This window comes from Diadema setosum, chromosome 15 (genome assembly GCF_964275005.1).
Source record: "Diadema setosum chromosome 15, eeDiaSeto1, whole genome shotgun sequence".
In the NCBI taxonomy this organism is placed as follows: domain Eukaryota; kingdom Metazoa; phylum Echinodermata; class Echinoidea; order Diadematoida; family Diadematidae; genus Diadema; species Diadema setosum.
This window is the reverse complement of record NC_092699.1, coordinates 35,960,177-35,977,886: the sequence shown is the minus strand read 5'-3', so window position 1 is coordinate 35,977,886 and position 17,710 is coordinate 35,960,177. Positions and strand designations below refer to the sequence as shown.

Below are 17,710 nucleotides of genomic sequence, written 5' to 3'. Positions count from 1 at the left end.
ACAAAAATCAAGAGAAATATCTAAGAATATAACCTGACAAAGTCATACTCATGGCGATGATTAATAGAGAAGAGAGTGATAATTCAAGAAATTTTATGACCTTTTAAAGTATCGGCTTTTTATTCATTCAAAAGAAATGAATAGAAGCAAAGAAGTTTGTTTGGATTAGAAAGTATGTTTTTTTATAAACGTTTACAGAAAATAAAAAAACATTTTCGCTTTATGTGGTTCTCCAGTTGGTGTTCATGTTTTAAATAAGCTTTAAATTCTTTCCGCGACTGAGGTGTCTGATGATAACTTTTTTGTTGTTCTGGGAAACATTCTTTTTTTCTTTCTTTTTGCTCTAAATTTAGAATGATAAAGCAAAGCTAAGCAAGTAATCATGGGGGGATAGGTCATTTGCACATGCTGGACCTTACCTGTGGAATCAGTTGCCTCAAGCTATCCGTCACATTTCGAATGTTAACTCAAGACTCATTTGTTCATGACCATTTTCCAGTAGAATTGTATATTATGATATATATTTTTTCATTATCATCATTGTGTCGTTCATTTTCATCTGCATGTTTGTGTAAGGATTTTTGTATTTCATAACTCACTTCTTCTACTGCGCCTTGAGGACGTTAACTATGTAGAACTGGCGCATTATAAGTACACTGTATTATTATTATTATTATTAAGTAATGGTTATCGACATGGCTTCGCCCATTGAATTTATGGATTAAAGATTAATATGTAGCCAAAAAAAAAAAACCAAAACAAAACAAAACAGAAGCTGCTGAAAAGAAGCTGCTGAAAGTTTAGAATGTCATGTTTGATATATCATGTCATTCATTTTCATTCGTATCACCATTCAATTTTGATTCGAAGCAATTTGATCACTATTTCTAAATTGTGATATTATATCATTAGTCATATCTACAAAAAGGCATAGATATCATTATTACATCAGTAATACCAAAAAGAAGTTATAAACCAACACAGTTCATTTTCTTTGTTCATATTCAACACATAGCTCGCAACGACAGAACACGTTTTGAATTTATACAAAGAAAATGGATTGTGTGGGTGTGCTTTTGTTGAAAAGACCAAGTCATCGACGGACACGTGGCCATGTTGAACGTTATAGACTATAAAAGGTTTGAGGAAACCCTAAAAGGAAACCTGCAGATTTGCTGAACTCTTTAATAATTAACCAATTTCATTGACAGATTTCATCCGTTTCAGTGAGACATTCAATGTTCCTTTATGATTACACTCAAACTTGGAAAAAGTATAACTTGTCACCATTTCTTTAAAGTTAAACTACAATGTATTAAAGGAAACCGAAATCCCAAGAGAAATGTGGATTGAGTGAAAGTAGCAACATTAGCAGAACACATCAGTGAAAGTTTGCGGAAAATCGGACAATCGATGCAAAAGCTATGCCTTTTTACAGTTTTGGTGTTGGAACCGCTAGATGAGGAGACTACTAGGTTCATAACGTCATTTGTGAACAACAATATAAAGAAAACGTAAAGGGATTTCCAAAAAAAAAAATCATTTTTCTTAAGAATTACACATTCCATCAACATGATAGTGACAGCTAGCTTAAGGCAATAAACATGCATAAATATAATATACTTAAGTTTCACAATGATGCCTTGAGCCATTTCGAAGGTACGGATGAAGAAGTGAAACTATGCATTTTTACTTGATCTATGACCTTTTGACCTTTCAACTTTTGGCCAAAAAAAAAAGAAAAAAAAAAACCTTTCCAGAGAATCTCTATTGGGTAATACATGTATCTGATACACTAAGCTTCAAGAAAAATCCTTCAGGCATTGCATAGAACATGGAGAAAAATAGTGAAATCATTAGGAGGTGACCTTGACCTTTGACCTTTGTGCTTTGATCCTATGAATCAGAGCCACAAATGAATTTCAATAATCCAGTATTTAACATGCTTATAAGGGCATCAAAACTTCTTTGTGAAAATTCAATATTTGTGACCCTTCACCACAAAACCAACACACACACAGAAAAAAAAAACGCTATCAAGATATGGATTTTTAGTTAAAGGACAAGCTCACCTTCATAGACATGTGGGTTTTGTGAATGCAGCAACATTGATAGAACAATCAGTGAAAGTTTGGGGGAAATCGGATAATCTGTTCAAAAGTTATGAATTTTTGAAGTTTCTGCTCAGTCACGACTGGATGAGAAGACTACTATAGCCTGTGATGTCACATGTGTACAACGATATAAAGAAAGAATAAAGAAAATTCAACATATTTTCACTTTCCTCACATAAGAAAAGAACACTTGACTTCTCTCTTTCAGAAAGCAGGGGAATGATATTACCCTTAACATACGTCATTAACAAGTCGAATGAATGTGCACTTTACTAAAAAAGTAAAGTTTTGTTGAATTCTCTTTTAATTTTCCTGATATTGTTGTACGCATATGACATCATACACTGTGGTAGTCTTCTCATCCAGCAGTGACTGCGCAGATACTTAAAAAGTTCATAACTTTTGAACGGATTGTCCGATTTCCCCCAAACTTACATTGATGTTTCCTACTAATATTGCTGCATTCACTCAATCCACATGTCTATGAAGGTGAACTTGTCCTTTAAGGTCAGATTCTGAAAAAACAGACTCTAAGCTTTGAAATGATATATTACTCAATCCGAATGGACTCTCCTAACCTATCTAAATATTGAAAAGAAGGTACATACCCTGGATAAGTGTGAACTGAGAAAAGAGCCGCTCTGAAGAACATGGTTTATTCAAGCGCTTAATCCTTACCAAGCCGCTCTAGCTGTGCGATAAATGGAACAAATAACAGGATGAAAACCACCAGAACAACAACAATGAAGGGATTATCAGATTAAACTGAATTTGTGCATGCTTTATTGACACATTCTGTTGATGATCAATGCCAACTTTCAAAACAGTAGCGTCATCCCTTCTAAAGTTATTGGAGCTTAAGTGATGAGCATGGACAGGGTGTTTAAGAAATGAAAAGAGGACTCTTTGAGAAACACCTAATCACATTATTTTTCCAAAAAGTGTTCCAAAAAGTGTTCCAGAAAAACTGCTAAAATCCTAGTTTCCTTTTCTTTTTATGATCACAAACTTTAGTTTTGAATGTATAAGAAGACTTTCGTTTTCAGAAAATATGATAAAGTCTAGATTGGCTAGGTTGACCTATTTTACCTATGCCTATTTTCAGCTCTCACATAAAATCAGTGGGTGCGACTTTTTGTTTGTTTTGTGATGCACGGTCACATTTGTGAAGTGTGAAATGTAACAATAGAGCCGAATAAAAAAAAAATGAATAATGACGGTCCCAAAATGGAACTTTGCTCGAACACTACATGTAATTGTTAGTCGTTGTGACTCTTTAGTTAAAAATTGAACATATATTGTTGCCTACTCTTCATATAATCCACAAACCACAATAGTATTGCCATGGGTCCCCTAATGACGGAGTTTTTAAATCAATGTATCATCATCTACAGTATCGAATGCTTTGCTGAGGTCCATAAGATATACCAATAACATGTTCTTTACATGACAATCAATTTATTACCTTATGAAGTTGAATTATAGCTTGATCCATGTGATGAATGAAATCTTCTAAACCATACTGATTTGACACAAATATATATATTATTACTAAGGAAAAAAATCATAATGACGGCAATGTACTATTTTCTCAAGAATGTTTGATATCTGATGGCCGGTAAAAACGATATTGGCTGATAGTTCACACAAGTAATATCTATATCGGAAGCCAATTTCAATCAAATATTTACAAAATGATTATTAGAAATATCTGCAAATTTTGTGGATCTCTAATAACTTGACGCTCATAAGTTTGTATTGTAGTAACAGTAACTGTCTTCTTATCTAATAATACATTGATAATCTGCCAAAGATGGTTTTCATTATCCTTATTGTTTTCTACTCTATGCATGGGAATTATGATAAAGTGGAGGGGATTATCGGATTAATGACGTTAACGTATTGCAGTATCGTTTATAAATAATATTACAATTTTCTGAAGATGACTGTTTAATTGTTTTTTTTTTATATAAAGACGATTTTTCTTTTCAATGGAAATCATTATACCTTTGGTTATCTAAGGAATTTTTTATCATAATAATTCGAGAATTTATGAATAAAATTGGTAAACATCTTACCCCTGCTCTTGCGCTAAATAAACAATTAGATAAATCAATGATAATATTGGTTTCCTTTCTGCACATTTCATTTTCAACCTGCCGGCCGCGAGGTAAAATGGGGACATTTTTCGTGACTGCAAAAATAAAAAGATGGTAAGATATTTCAAAACAAAATGTACTATTAATAAAAAAAAGTGAGAACATTGAAAATATACAATTATCAATAACAATTTTTGTTGTATGTGTACTGCATGTTGGTTAGGTAATTTGGGGAGACATTGTATGATGATAAGATATTCAATATTCTACATTAACTGTACTTGCTTAATTTGAAACAGAAGAAGAAAAAATCAATAAAATCACCCATTGAATATACAAATTTATTTTCTCGTGAGATCTTTTCAAAAGCATTATCAAATTATCTAGAAATAATTCAATTGATTTACTTCGTGGTCTACTCTAACTGGTATATTTTCATGATCATTATTTTCAAAAGCTCTATAAGGAGGTCTTTCGCTTTATCAATGTGAAGGTCATCCCTTCTTCTATGTTTAAAACAATCCAGTAAATGAAATGCTACAGAACCCCGTCCTGTGGGCCGATCTGTCCTTATCATTATTACAACCAACAATACTAAACATAGATGGCGAGTCAAAGTGTAGCCAAGTTTTAGTAATACCTATTATAGAAAACTTGAAAGTGAGTATACACATTAAAAGATTATCAATTTAATCATAATCTATATTCAAACTCCTATGTTCATCAAACTTTAAACAGCTGGAAATCATATCAGTGTTACACTTTTCTTTTCCACAAACTCATTAATCATGTAATAATAGCTTTCAAACCTTACTATATCCTCATAGTCAATTAAAAGATCGTGATTATTCTGAAAAGAATTTACACAATGATTCAGCAAGCGGACCCAGAGCAGAGTGTGCGTTAAGGTACACAAAATGTGATGTGCTGGTGAGTGCGTCGGTGCTTAAATCGAGGTAAATGCATTGAAAAAGATAACGTAAGTTATGAGAGGTTAGCCGATCTGCCAGAGCTGCGAGAGCGAAGAGGGTGGGATAACATATCCATGTTGGAGTGTGTTGGAAGGGGGGGGGGGGGGAGGGCTCCAGCCAAATGCGGGAAATACAGGGGGAAAAAAGCTTCTTTACACTAAATGTTTTACAAATTTAAATAATGAATATGAGAGAACAATGCTACAATGAGAGCGCGCCAATAACGATGAGGAGAGTATGAGGAACCAAAAGGACCTATATAAATCTACATCTCGATTTTGGATGAATCATTTCAAACGATTTCCTTATGAAAAGAGAGAATTATCACAATGGTGAAATGCGCCCTCGAAGCGGATTAATGCAAAAGATATTGAGTACGTATTGACAAGAATTCAATGTTTCGACAGTGATCAACCCCCCCCCCACAAAAACAAACAAAAACAAAAACCACTCACCTATAATAGACACATAGGTAACAATGCCAGACCACACACTATGGTCGTCTTATGTTTGCTACAAGGCCATGTCACCCCTGTGGTGAATACATGAAACTTTAGGAACTTGATGAAACTAAGAGTGTATTACAATGTACATGGCAAAACTTTCACTAAAAAAACAAAAATAGTGTGCATCAATGCTCCTGCTCGGCAAACACTGTAAACCTCATATATGCTGTACTGTTTGACAGGAGGTATACAATTTGTAAGATAACCAAGAAATTGTGGTAACAGGACAGAACGGGAAGGAAAGCTTCCCTATATCTATGTTAGCAAAATGGCAAATGAAATGAAATGCCAAAATGAAAGACTTGAATGGATCTAGGCTACACATAAATCACAGACAAAACAATTGCTGTCATGTTAGTAATAGAGAGTGTCACTGTACACTGTACATGAGTATGAGAAATGCACTTTTTACTGTGGTTTTGATTATTTTTTATGGCCTGTGTCTTTATTGTGTTGTACCATCCCTGTTTCCTTGTGCTCGAGTGACAGTAATCTTATAGCACATTTCAACAGAGGGCACAAGAGATTTAAACTGTGAACTCTGGATACAAGTTAGAGGAGGTGCGGGGGGGGGGGGGGTTCAACTCTCCTCATGGTACCACTCTCCTCATGGCACCACTCCCCGCATCTCCCTTACAGCGACCCGAGCAGTTATGGTATGTTATGGTATGATACTGCTGTGACATTATAGACGGGGGTTTCCTGTCAAAGTATTCCAACCCTAATTCCGTTGAGGAAAACCTCAATAATTTAGAGCCACTGCATTTATCATATACCAGTTAAAGAGGAAGTATATCTAACTCTTTATGTGCCACGTTCGCACGTCCGACTCAGTCGACGGCGTGCCAATTTCGCATATTCCGCTCAAACCCACAAACCCTTCCAAACCAATTGATAAATCGCCAAATGCCCCGGGACGCACTTCCGTACGACTCACATATAGCTTGAATTTTATGGTGTGATTGACTATCAAGGGATGTTTCATATCAAATTTGCTTGTAAATTCTACATTTCTGTCATCGTTTTGTGTGCAAAAGTCATGCCTTACAGTAATGTGGCTACCGGTCATTTCAAAGAAGAACAATCATCGATCTGTCATACAATTTTCATCAAAGTAAAGTGTGGCATTTTCTATACAACTTTGCTCACATGTCCAGTTTGACAGAAATCTATATAGAAGTTACATAGGTTTGAAAAACAGAATGTTTTCTCAAAGCATCGCAAAGCAAGTAGTGTCTCAGAAAAATGTGGCACATAAAGAGTAAAAAACCCCTCACTTTCAAAGGTATATAAGGACATCAACCTATCACATCATGTTCATCATTGATATATATCTATTGACACCTGTTTAAGCCAATTTTCAATGGGATTTTCCCTATTTCTGCCAAAAGACGGTGCGGTTGATTTCAATTGATATCCCTTAATGAGATTGGGGAGTGGAGATTTTGTGCAACGTATATTCTTTACGTAAACTGGGATAATAAAACCAGAACAAAGAAATGTATAACTTAGAGCATCGATTTCAATCTTCGATGTGCACGCGTACACACTATACAGACCTCTCTGACAGTGTATGACCAAGGAGATTGGTATGACTTCATAAATAAGGCAATGTTGAAATAAACTGGAATGGATTACTATCGAGATACACTGCACCGTCACACAAAGCAGAATCTTACAATACAGCAAAATACAATACAATACAATACAATACAATACAATACAATAGAACACAATAAGCCAGTTCGGAGTTAGCTCATGGGCACATTGGTCCGAACGACCTTTCTTTTTTCTCAGTCGGTTAGGGGTAATTCACTCGTTTTCAGAGCGATTAATAAGCTTTACGTAACAGTTGATGGGATTCATCAATCGTTTTCAAACAAAGAATGAACTTACGTAGATCAGAAGACCAGAATGATCCGCCAATGAACGCTTGGGAGAGCACCCATTTCATTATTTTGCATTGATTGTATGAACAATCTCTTTCTATTGATATTGCCAAATACTACTTTTGCTGTCAGGTGGATGTGATGGTAAGCAGCATTTATAAGGACTGTATGATTAATCATTACATCACAGATGCTTATCTCAGTGAATTTAAAAACCAACATGCCTGTTGGTACGAATGACCTTTTTTTCTGCTCATGCGCAAAGTGGAACTCCGAACTGGCTTATACTATACAATACAATGCAGTGAATGTTTGATACGCTCTTCCCGTGAGGCTCAGGGAGCTTACAATAAAAAGAAAGGATTAAATCTTTCAGGTTTTATATGAGAAAAGTAAAGCTCTGTTAACAAGTGATATGATTTGATGTGATATTGTTATCTGTTGATCCGACGAGAGTATCTGTGTATTTGGCCCTTTATCAGCATGGTCATTACTGAGGACTGGTTTCCCCACGAGCCGACCGCGCCGAGCAACTGCACAATTTGTGTATTACACATACATGACATAGGAAAAATGGTTGTAGCTTCTCGTATACATTGCAGTTTAGATAATTATCCACTTTATTGCGGACAAATGATTTGACAATGGTATATAATGGCAGAATAATACTGATCTAAACCTAACTAGTTCAATATTTTGCTAAGAAAAAAAAAATTATCCCCAGGTATAGTTAATTATTTTGCTGTTTGGCCTGGCTGACTGGAGAGATTTGTGTTGCTTGTATCCAGATTCAAGATGAAATAAAGATAATGATAGGAATAATGATAATAGTAATGATGATAATGATCATGATCATGATAATAATGATGATGATAATAGTGAAACCAATAAGGATAACATTGATAATGATAATAACGTCTTTTTTTTATCCAGGGAAGCCTCTACAGTGTTGACACCGCTCTACCTGAGGAACCTGCCATTAACATTTAATACTTCATAGCTTTGCCAAGTACCCATTTATACTTTGAGTCAAGAGGAAAACATGGAGGGTAAAACATCCTGTCCAAGGACGGATTTTTAGTGAAACTTTAGATCATAATTGAACGAAAGCCAGATTTAGATGAGCGCTCCATTGATTTGGTTCCAACCAATCAGAGCACGAGTATTTTGAGTGAAATTTGAGTTTTTTCAAAGCCACGCCCAATCGTTTTGTTATAAATCCTGTGAATTTGCAGTGTCGTTTCATCAGGCAGCTGGACCGTGAGCAGAATTACAACCAACTCTTTCAACTGTCGACCTTGCAACTTTCTTCCACTGACGGCCTTTCATCAACTACGATTTCACCATGGAGAAATCAGGATCACAGGTAAGCTTTCTAGACCGACTTAGAACATCACAGAAATGATTTGATACCATAATTTGCACTTGTTTTTATTTGTGTTTTGGAGAGCAGTTTTTTTTTCTCTCTTTCTCCATTCTGCTAAACTAAATAATTATGCATATTATTATGTAGATAGGTTTCCTGGGCTGTCACGTGTTCAAGCATACACTTATAGTGGCAGTCCTTCTACTGCATAAGTCATTATTTGCAAATTTGGTAATGCAATATATTTTGGTAATGGATATATGTACACATCTATCCTTTCCGACTTTTGTTGATGATAATTTTTCGAGATAATGAGAAAACTTAAGATATATGAAAGTGCATATAATTCTAAGTTGAATTCAGAGTTTACTATTGATGAAATTTGGTTTGGAAATAGCTTAGATATCCAAAACAAATCGATCCTGATAAAAGGCGATACTCAGCTTTTATTAAGACTACTTTTTTAGAATTTGTTTTTGGATATCTAAGCCATTTTAAAAGCAATTTTCATCAAGTAAACTTTGATTTCCCCATAGAATTATATGCTATCTAATATCTCATTTCAAGTGGATCCTAAGTATCTCGCGGATAGTTAAAAACTGAATCATCACGTAAACAAATACGATACCATCCCTTTAATACCTCCGGAGTTCACTTCTCTTCATTCAAACTTTCACACCCAAACACCTCAAAACTTACCCCATCCCCCCTCTCCCTTCCTTTGCCTACCTCAGTACGACAGCTCGTCGCCTCTGCCAGCGTACGCCAAGATGGGAGCAGATGCGGCGCCACCCAGAGGCTCGCGTTTCGCCTTGTGGAGGGTCCCTTGTACCGCTGTACTCATCACAGCTCTGCTTGTAGCCGGTGCCATCACAATCACTGCAATGGCTCACAAGGGGAGCGCTCACTGTCGGCAACCAGCCAACAATATTCGCCCTGCTGGGGCACGCGATCAAGTCCTGGATCATGATTCTGTGAGTTCAAAGACACTATAGTTCATAAATTCCATTTTGATTATGGTCATGGTGAAAATGATCATAATATTTTCCCCAAATATTTCGTAGCAGTAATTCAACCTTAGATTGATATTGTTTATGTTTTCCACTGTGGTTATAAGGCCACATTTTGGAAACTCACATTACGCAGATAATCATATTTCACGGATGGCACGAAATTTCGTAAATACAGATTACATTTACAAACGTTTGACGAAGACCAAGAAAGCGTAAAAGACAACAATAGGTAGAGAAAGTGAGACTATTGTTTTCCTCTGAAATAAATTAACATCTACTCAATTTTTTTTTTGCCAAAATTAATCAATTAGGAACTTCATTTTTATATGATCAAACTGCATTACTTGATTTATCTTCATGTTGTCATAACAAGTTTGTTAAAGAAACAGTTTACCGATCTACGCTCAGCAAAAAAGAAAGTAAACACTTTTTCTTACACACAATAGTTTTCATAGAATATTTTGATCAAAACCATTGTGTTATATACTATATCAAAGGTAATCTAATTGACTGTCAAATTGGTAGGTTAATACAAAGGGAAATGTCATGCATGAGTGAACACATTTTGATTTTTGTCCTTCAAGACACGAAAGTAAAAATGGGAAAAATTGACATTTTCTTGTGCATTTGCAAACGCCCTTCAAGATAGCAATGCAAAAAAAGTCAAATTTAACATAATGAGAGACATGAATGAAATAGAATGAAATGAAAAAAAAAAGAGTTTTCTATCAAATCAAACTTCAAATGACACAGGGAGAAAGCCGCAAAGGTGAAAAAAATGGGCAAACTTTCTTTATTTCATTCTTTTGATTTAGGAATTTAAGAATTCATGAGACAAATTCAAGAACCAAATATCATTTTTTTTAATCAGTTCTTAATTTGAAATAACCAGTGATAACATTTGAAATTTCTTCCATTTTTGTTACTATTGCCTCTTTCATGCCATTTACATTTGGATTTGACACAAGATTCTTAACATTCTCTCTCATTTTTTTGCCTTTCTTTGTCTTTGCGGGATACAAAGTTATTACAGAGATCGTAGGATGATTTTTTTTTTAAACTTAATATTTTCTTTTGTTTTGATTTGTATTTTGCTGTTATTGTGACATGGAAGAGCACATACGCATGAATGAAAACTTGTCCATTTTTGCAATTCTTACTTTTGTGCTTTGAAAGAGAACAACGAATGTGTTCACTCATGCGTAGAGTTTGCCTTTTTTTATTGACCTACCAGGTTGAAAGCCAATTGAATTATCTTTAACATGGTATATAAAATATTAATATTCAGCCGAAATTTCTATGAGAAATATAAACTTGAAAGAGTGTTCATTTTCTTTCTATTTTGCTGAGTGTATATTGATGTAGGACGGTTTCTTATATGTTAAGACTGTGCCTCTCAGTCCTCTATGTAGTAGCATCTTATCTGATAAACGTTTCAAATAAACTGATTTTTGAAAAGAATGAGAATATTGGCTGAACCTTCTAATATAGTGCTCAAACACAAGTCGCTACGTCCTGATAACAGACCAACCCTGTAGACTCAAGGCTGTGTTTACAAACTGGGAGTTGATGGTCGTTTCAATAGAGAAGCTCTGTATAGTACCACCGATGTCAAACCATTGAAAAATCGACGGGAGATTCAGGCCCTGACAATCATCTTTAAATTGCTCCATAACCTCGCCCTGATTCACAGTCTTCCAGGATTCAGTTAAGATTTCAATCTTATTACAATCTCCGAAATGAAAACACCACTGTTGTTCTTCCAAAACTACGAACCAATTTTCTAATAAAAAGTATATTATCAAACATTTCTCAGCTTTTTAATAATCTCCCTATAACTCCTAGGACAATTCATGATATTATACTATTTATAACAGAAATAAAGAAAAGATTTGTATGATTGCAATAATGTATATTCAACTTATATCCAAGTGTTGATTTTGTATATGTACATATTTTCTCATAGAACGGTCTGTCGTTAAAAGCTCGTCTGTTATCTTAGAACCTCTAAATTTGTTTGCATAGTAATGGTAGTGATGGTATTTTTCTAATCTTCGTATATTTCTGTATAATTATTTTCCTATGTTATCGTTTTGATTTCTTTTGCTCATTATATATACTTTTCATGTTATACTTTGTATACTGTTTGACTTTGTGACTTCGTGACTTTTTCTTTTTTGGCGTTCGTTTGCAATGATTATTTCATATTCTTATTTGCAGTTTCTTCATTGTATGATTTCTATGTTTTGTTATCATTTCACGTAACTTTTAGCTAATTGCAAGCTTTTAACGGTGGTTAAATAAATAAACTCAAACTCATACTGGTCACGTGATTTGTAGACTGGGCACGTGGAGCTGAGGGGTAGAAACGGGGAGTCCGCCTCCGAAACCATGGCCTACAACAGCGCTCTCAACACTGTTCTCATCAACGCTCCTGGTAACTTCAGCGGCAGCTCGCCGGCCACGATCGCGATCGACTTCGGTCGGGTGAGTTCGATTTCGGGTTGCTACCTCTATATTTTCATTGTTGTTTTTTTTTTATGATGTGCAAAGTCCAACATGATAAAGTACTTTATGTGATACAAATAACAATGGAATTGTCCACTTCAGGCGCTACTCGGTGGCAGCTGTACGGTCTCCATTTTTCGTCTCATCTTTCGACTCATTCTTTTTTTAATTCCTTATTCTTTGAGTCGACTTTTTCAAGATTATTTCGATTTTGTACAATTTGTGCATTGTGGAAATTTTTGGTTCGTTGCGGCTATTTTTCTGTTGGATGTGTGGTGGATGTGTTGGTGATAGGTTCTCAATCTATGCGTGTTGTCTTTATTCTCGCTGTATTTGCGAATGGTTAAAATCAGAATTGTTTGAAACAGAACACACATGCAGGGGGACAAAGTGCAATATTCAGTGAGTTGATTTATGTATTTTTGTCAACGTGTATTGGTCATTTAGTTATATTGTTCTGTTTTCCTTTGCATAGTTGTATGACGATTTTTATGCCTGAGTGCATGACAATAAAATGACATGAATCTTGGATCTTGAATTTTCGCAAGATGTTTTTCACACTCTTGACGTGTCTATAAATTGAATGGAATGATATATATGAGAGCTTTTAGACCACCATCCCAGGAAAACAACAACAACAAAAAAAATACATGGGAGGGGGATACTCCACACCTTCCCACCCACCTGTTGCAGTTCCACCGGTCCTCCTCATAGGCTCATATAGTCGCGACTCTTTAGGTGTAATAGCAATATCATCGATTTACCTTGAAAATTGCATGGTTTTTTTTTTTTAAGTCATATGCAAGGACAGTTTTGTTCAATGATAAGGATGAAAGGTTTCCCCACCCCTATTGATATTCCCAGATAACTAGACAAATTATCATGTTGCAGGAAAGAGGCTGCGAGTTCGTCCTGTTGTGTGTTATTTTTCTGACGCATCCTCATGAAGTCTCTATGAACTTTTTAACTATTTATATCAAAATTGTTTCTATAAACCCTTCCGGCAGAATGTGGTGTTCATGAATATTCATGATCAGAATTCGTGCGCGGGTTTCGCCCTTGAAGACAAACTGGCACAGATGGCAAAGAACTTCACCAGGAACAAGCAACATAATCAGGTATCATTAAAAAAGTTTATGTGTGCTATTGTGAATACTCATGCATGTTAGTGTGTGTTCATGTCTAATAATAGGCGTAAGTATGCTTTTGCGTCTTGTCCCCCACCGGCGGTTTCACGCCATGGGGCGATCTTCAGGCAGACTGGCTTTCACCGTGTATGTGTTTATGTGGCGCAGTGGATGGACTTTAATAACGCACAGAACTCTTACTCTGTGTGTAGAGTTCTGTGGCTTGACGCCTGGATGATTTGCCTGTTCCTGTGTCTACATTTTGATATGACTTCGGACCTTTTGTTGAGCGGTTTTTGTTTCGAATGATTATGACCTTCTCATGGACGCAGAGATTGCACAGGCCACTCTTAAAGTTATGTTTGACTTTTTTTTTTGATGTCCTACGTTTATAGCGTGAAGTTTGCATGTTTGTCTTTTACGCTCGAGATGTACTTTGAGAGCTGGGTCTCGTGTTTGTACTTTTCATGCTAGATCGATTTGACATTGTTCCTATATCTATCTTTAAATGTGCATTATGATATATGATTTATAATGTAAAATGTTTGTGTGCATATGAGTTTGTGTGCATGTGTGTGTGAAGTAATTCAGTTGAAGAGGCTTGATGTAGCAAATCACATGGTTACGGGAAGTGGCGTTGTCGTTGTGTGCGTGGGCGTGTCCTCCATGCTATCTGCCGTTACTGTTTTTGAAACTAAATGGTCCGAATTCACGAAGGTGGAACAATGGTTTAAACCACGGACAAAGGCTGTAGTTTTGTATGAGGAGCTTAGTGTCGCATGGCCAATTTCGTTGCGAAATGATCATCAATTTCGTCGACGTAATGTTAACATTTTGTTACGAAATGAACATAAATTATCGTCGACGAAATCGACGAAATGACTGATTACCTAACGAAATAGGTCGTGCAACACTTGGCGCCCCATATAGAACTACGGTCTTTGTCCATGGTTTAAACCATTTAACCATATGGTTTCAATTGTACCACCCTCGTGAATTCGGACCAGTCAGTGTTTGCAATTTATTTATACGTCGGAAAGGAAGATCCAACTTGACATTCTGTTTGATGTGTGGAGAATCTATTATACTTCAAGTGCCTGTTGATCCGTTGGCCTCTCAACACAAGCGCTGTCTCTCAAAGTTCTGCCCCATCTGTTACACATGCCTGATTCTAATTTGTATGTGTGGGTGTGGTTGTGTGTTTCTGTTCCGCATAGTTGATGTTTATTTGAGTTTATTTAATTATTCTAACAGAGTTCTCTATTTTTCTTCCCTCGCATCGACTGTTTGTTCATTCAGGTCATCGATCTGGTGTCGAGCAAGATGGAAACAGAGAATTACCGTGTCGCAGGAATAATTCCGGCTAGCTACGTCCAGGCCGCCAACGGACCTATCATCCGCGGGATGTGCAGCGGTCGAATCTCTCAGTGGCTGGAGGTGGAGACCGATGCAGAGACGTCAGGAAGGCAGAAGAGAGCTCTAGACATGGAAGACTGGGACGTCTGGCAAATTAGACTTTGTGTCCCTCTTTTTGGCATCCGTATTTGCTGCGAGGAATGGTGTTTCTAAAAGCTGCAGACTAAAGACGGTCTCATTTGCTCGTATTGCTCTGTAATGTCTCAATTCTTAAAGTCTGTTGATTGTTAGGGTCATGATTGCGTGTCCTTTGGGCCACCCCTGAAAATCGGATTACTTTCCTTATTTGGTATGTTGTATAAGATTAATTCAAACCTTTCCTGAGAATGATAAAACTGGAGACTTTTCTTTTTCCTGATGGAGCGAATAACAATAGATTACCACCAAATTGATTCGGACCGCAAAAAATTCCAAAATTCTCCGTTCAAAAGGAAAGCGAATTTTCGAGTGACATGATGTTATTTTTTCAGTTATTTCCCCAAAACTGCAAAATAAATCATCGTAAGATTCCATACAAGTCGTTAGGAGACAACAATGTAAAGTGTTCTTTAAACCATGCAAACTTTCGTTACGTTTTGGAAAATGGATATACGACAATTAAGTGAAATTAAAATTGAGAAACTGAAGATCTTGAAAAATCTGATTTGCCAAACTATACTACCAGACCTTTGTTTGTTTGTGTGATTTTCATAAGTGACAGAGAGTTGATGTACACGACCGATGTTAAATATTGGGTTGTAGTACCACTAGGGCTACTCCTTCTATTTCTATAAGAATGATACTATAGCATTACACAGATTTTGAACGATGTTCCTGTATGTGCGAACAAGGCTTTGTTATCAACACTCACAATGATACATCAAGTATAATATTATATACCTATTAGCTGACTTAAGATGATTACACCAGTGAGGTGTTACAGAGATGAAGTGGCAACTCTTCTTAATTCATGCAAACACATGTTTGGCTTCAAGGCGTTGCAGTGGGATGTCTAGCATTCCACTACGCTTTGAAGTCATGCTCGGCACCGCTCTAGTTGCAGGACGAAGTTCGGAGACGAAGAACGCATTTCTTCTTTCGTTGAATTACAAGCTTTATTCCACCGTAAAATTTTGAATGAAATACTCGAATTGATTTAGAATAGTTTAGGAAAGAATTTAATATTATAAACATGTATTTCTAGTTTCTTCGTAGTGCGCAAATCGAAATGAAATGGAAATTAGGCCCTCTCTTAAAAACCTAATATTTTCTGTAATCACATTTCCGCATGATAGTTTTCTATCTTTTAATCTGGTATATTTTGATCTTTCAAATAAAGTGCTCCGCTAAAGCGTGTTCCAGCGTGCTTTTAAACTATGCTGTTGAAATTGTCTGTTTTACACTGCATTTTGATTCGCTGCTCCAATGCAAGGTACACAAATTCATTGTTGCCATCACATTGAAAGAGAGAGCGAATTGCAGTAGGGGCAAGTATTTCTAGAAGTGAGAGCGCTAGTCCCGATTATTGATGCTCTCTTTTGTCAAAGCACATGGGTAACACCTGTAATTGAACGCATTACTTCTCGACGGTGCCGCGCATGACTTCAAAAGAGAGCAGTATAGTTGTCTCTCCTTCTCTAGCACCTCCCTGATTACGCTTTAACGTTTCGCTTTGAATCAGCTAAGCTAGGATAAGTAGAATGGACTGATATAGTAAAAATGATTTACATAATCAGTTGTACAACCTCTGATGTATCCATATGTCAAAGATTTCGATGCTATAAACTCAAAACTAGAATCGGCAGAAGATATTCAGTTGAGGCAATTGTTTTCGACAGAAGTATCTTGGCTAAAGTAGCTGTGTGTCAAACGATTGAAAATAAAAATAGAAAGCGTAGATTTATGTTCAAGTATACATTTTTGAAATCGAATGCTTGAAACTATTTTTCAAATGCGTTTTCATAACTTTCTCAGATCTATCGGCCATATAAAATTTTAAGATTGGTCAGCAACTTAGATAGCGCTAATGAGCTTAGCTTATTTCTGTGTTTTTGCCAAAATTCTTTAGACCAGGAGCTGGCTGCTGGTCAATTTACCCCACCGAGCCCAAAAGATTTGACCCCTCAGAGTTGCTGGGGCCACCCTCCTCATTAAGAAAATGCGCGTCAGCGTGGTCCCTGAGGGCGGGTCAGGCCCCCAGGGACCTCCGGAAAAGGCCCTCCGGCGGGTGTAATTTACCCCATGAAACCCATGGACCAAACTTGGCCTAAGTGAATGTCCTATGGGTGTACATAAAGAAAATATTAAAACTGACAAAATATCTGGTCGGCAAAGGGGTTGCCAGACCGCTTGTTTGCAGGTACAAAACCTCGTTTTTGTCTCAAGGAGTCTGCGCCAAGACTACACTGTCCCATAGGCCCTGTAGGGCTCACACCTGTAAATAAAATGGACTGTCCCAGACCCCTTCACAAATTCGTACCTAAGATACCAAAATAAATGAAAAAAAAAATTAATTAAAAATCAATGATGTAGTTTTGCAAAAAACTGAATAGCTGTAGATATTAAGTATTAATTCCTCTACAAACTGCATTTTGGTTGGAAGATGAAAGCTTTTCTGATGGAATTTGAGGGGACTATATTTCATTGGGTACGTCTACGGAAAATAGGTGATTTTTGAGTGACAAGAACTCGTAGTCTGGATTTGCGGACCCCTGGACAGAAT

The 17,710-nt window shown here is 36.4% G+C and overlaps 1 protein-coding gene across 1 annotated transcript; it reads left to right on the top strand.

Annotated features, from left to right (window-relative positions):
• The first annotated feature begins 8,924 nt into the window (after nucleotides 1-8,924).
• Nucleotides 8,925-17,258, top strand: LOC140238718 (uncharacterized). Its single transcript, XM_072318614.1, has 6 exons — nucleotides 8,925-8,945; nucleotides 9,680-9,919; nucleotides 12,299-12,445; nucleotides 13,474-13,584; nucleotides 14,893-15,133; nucleotides 17,062-17,258. Exons 1-6 carry the CDS (start codon nucleotides 8,925-8,927, stop codon nucleotides 17,256-17,258), a joined length of 957 nt encoding a protein of 318 aa, XP_072174715.1.
• The last annotated feature ends 452 nt before the right edge of the window (nucleotides 17,259-17,710 follow it).

Bases quoted from the DNA above. Each gene is read 5' to 3' on its own strand.
- LOC140238718 (XM_072318614.1), top strand. From the start codon at position 8,925: ATGGAGAAATCAGGATCACAG. The intron at 13,585-14,892 runs GTATCATTAAAA...TTGTTCATTCAG, and splicing joins GGAACAAGCAACATAATCAG to GTCATCGATCTGGTGTCGAG. The intron at 15,134-17,061 runs GTATTTGCTGCG...TCTTTAGACCAG, and splicing joins TGTCCCTCTTTTTGGCATCC to GAGCTGGCTGCTGGTCAATT.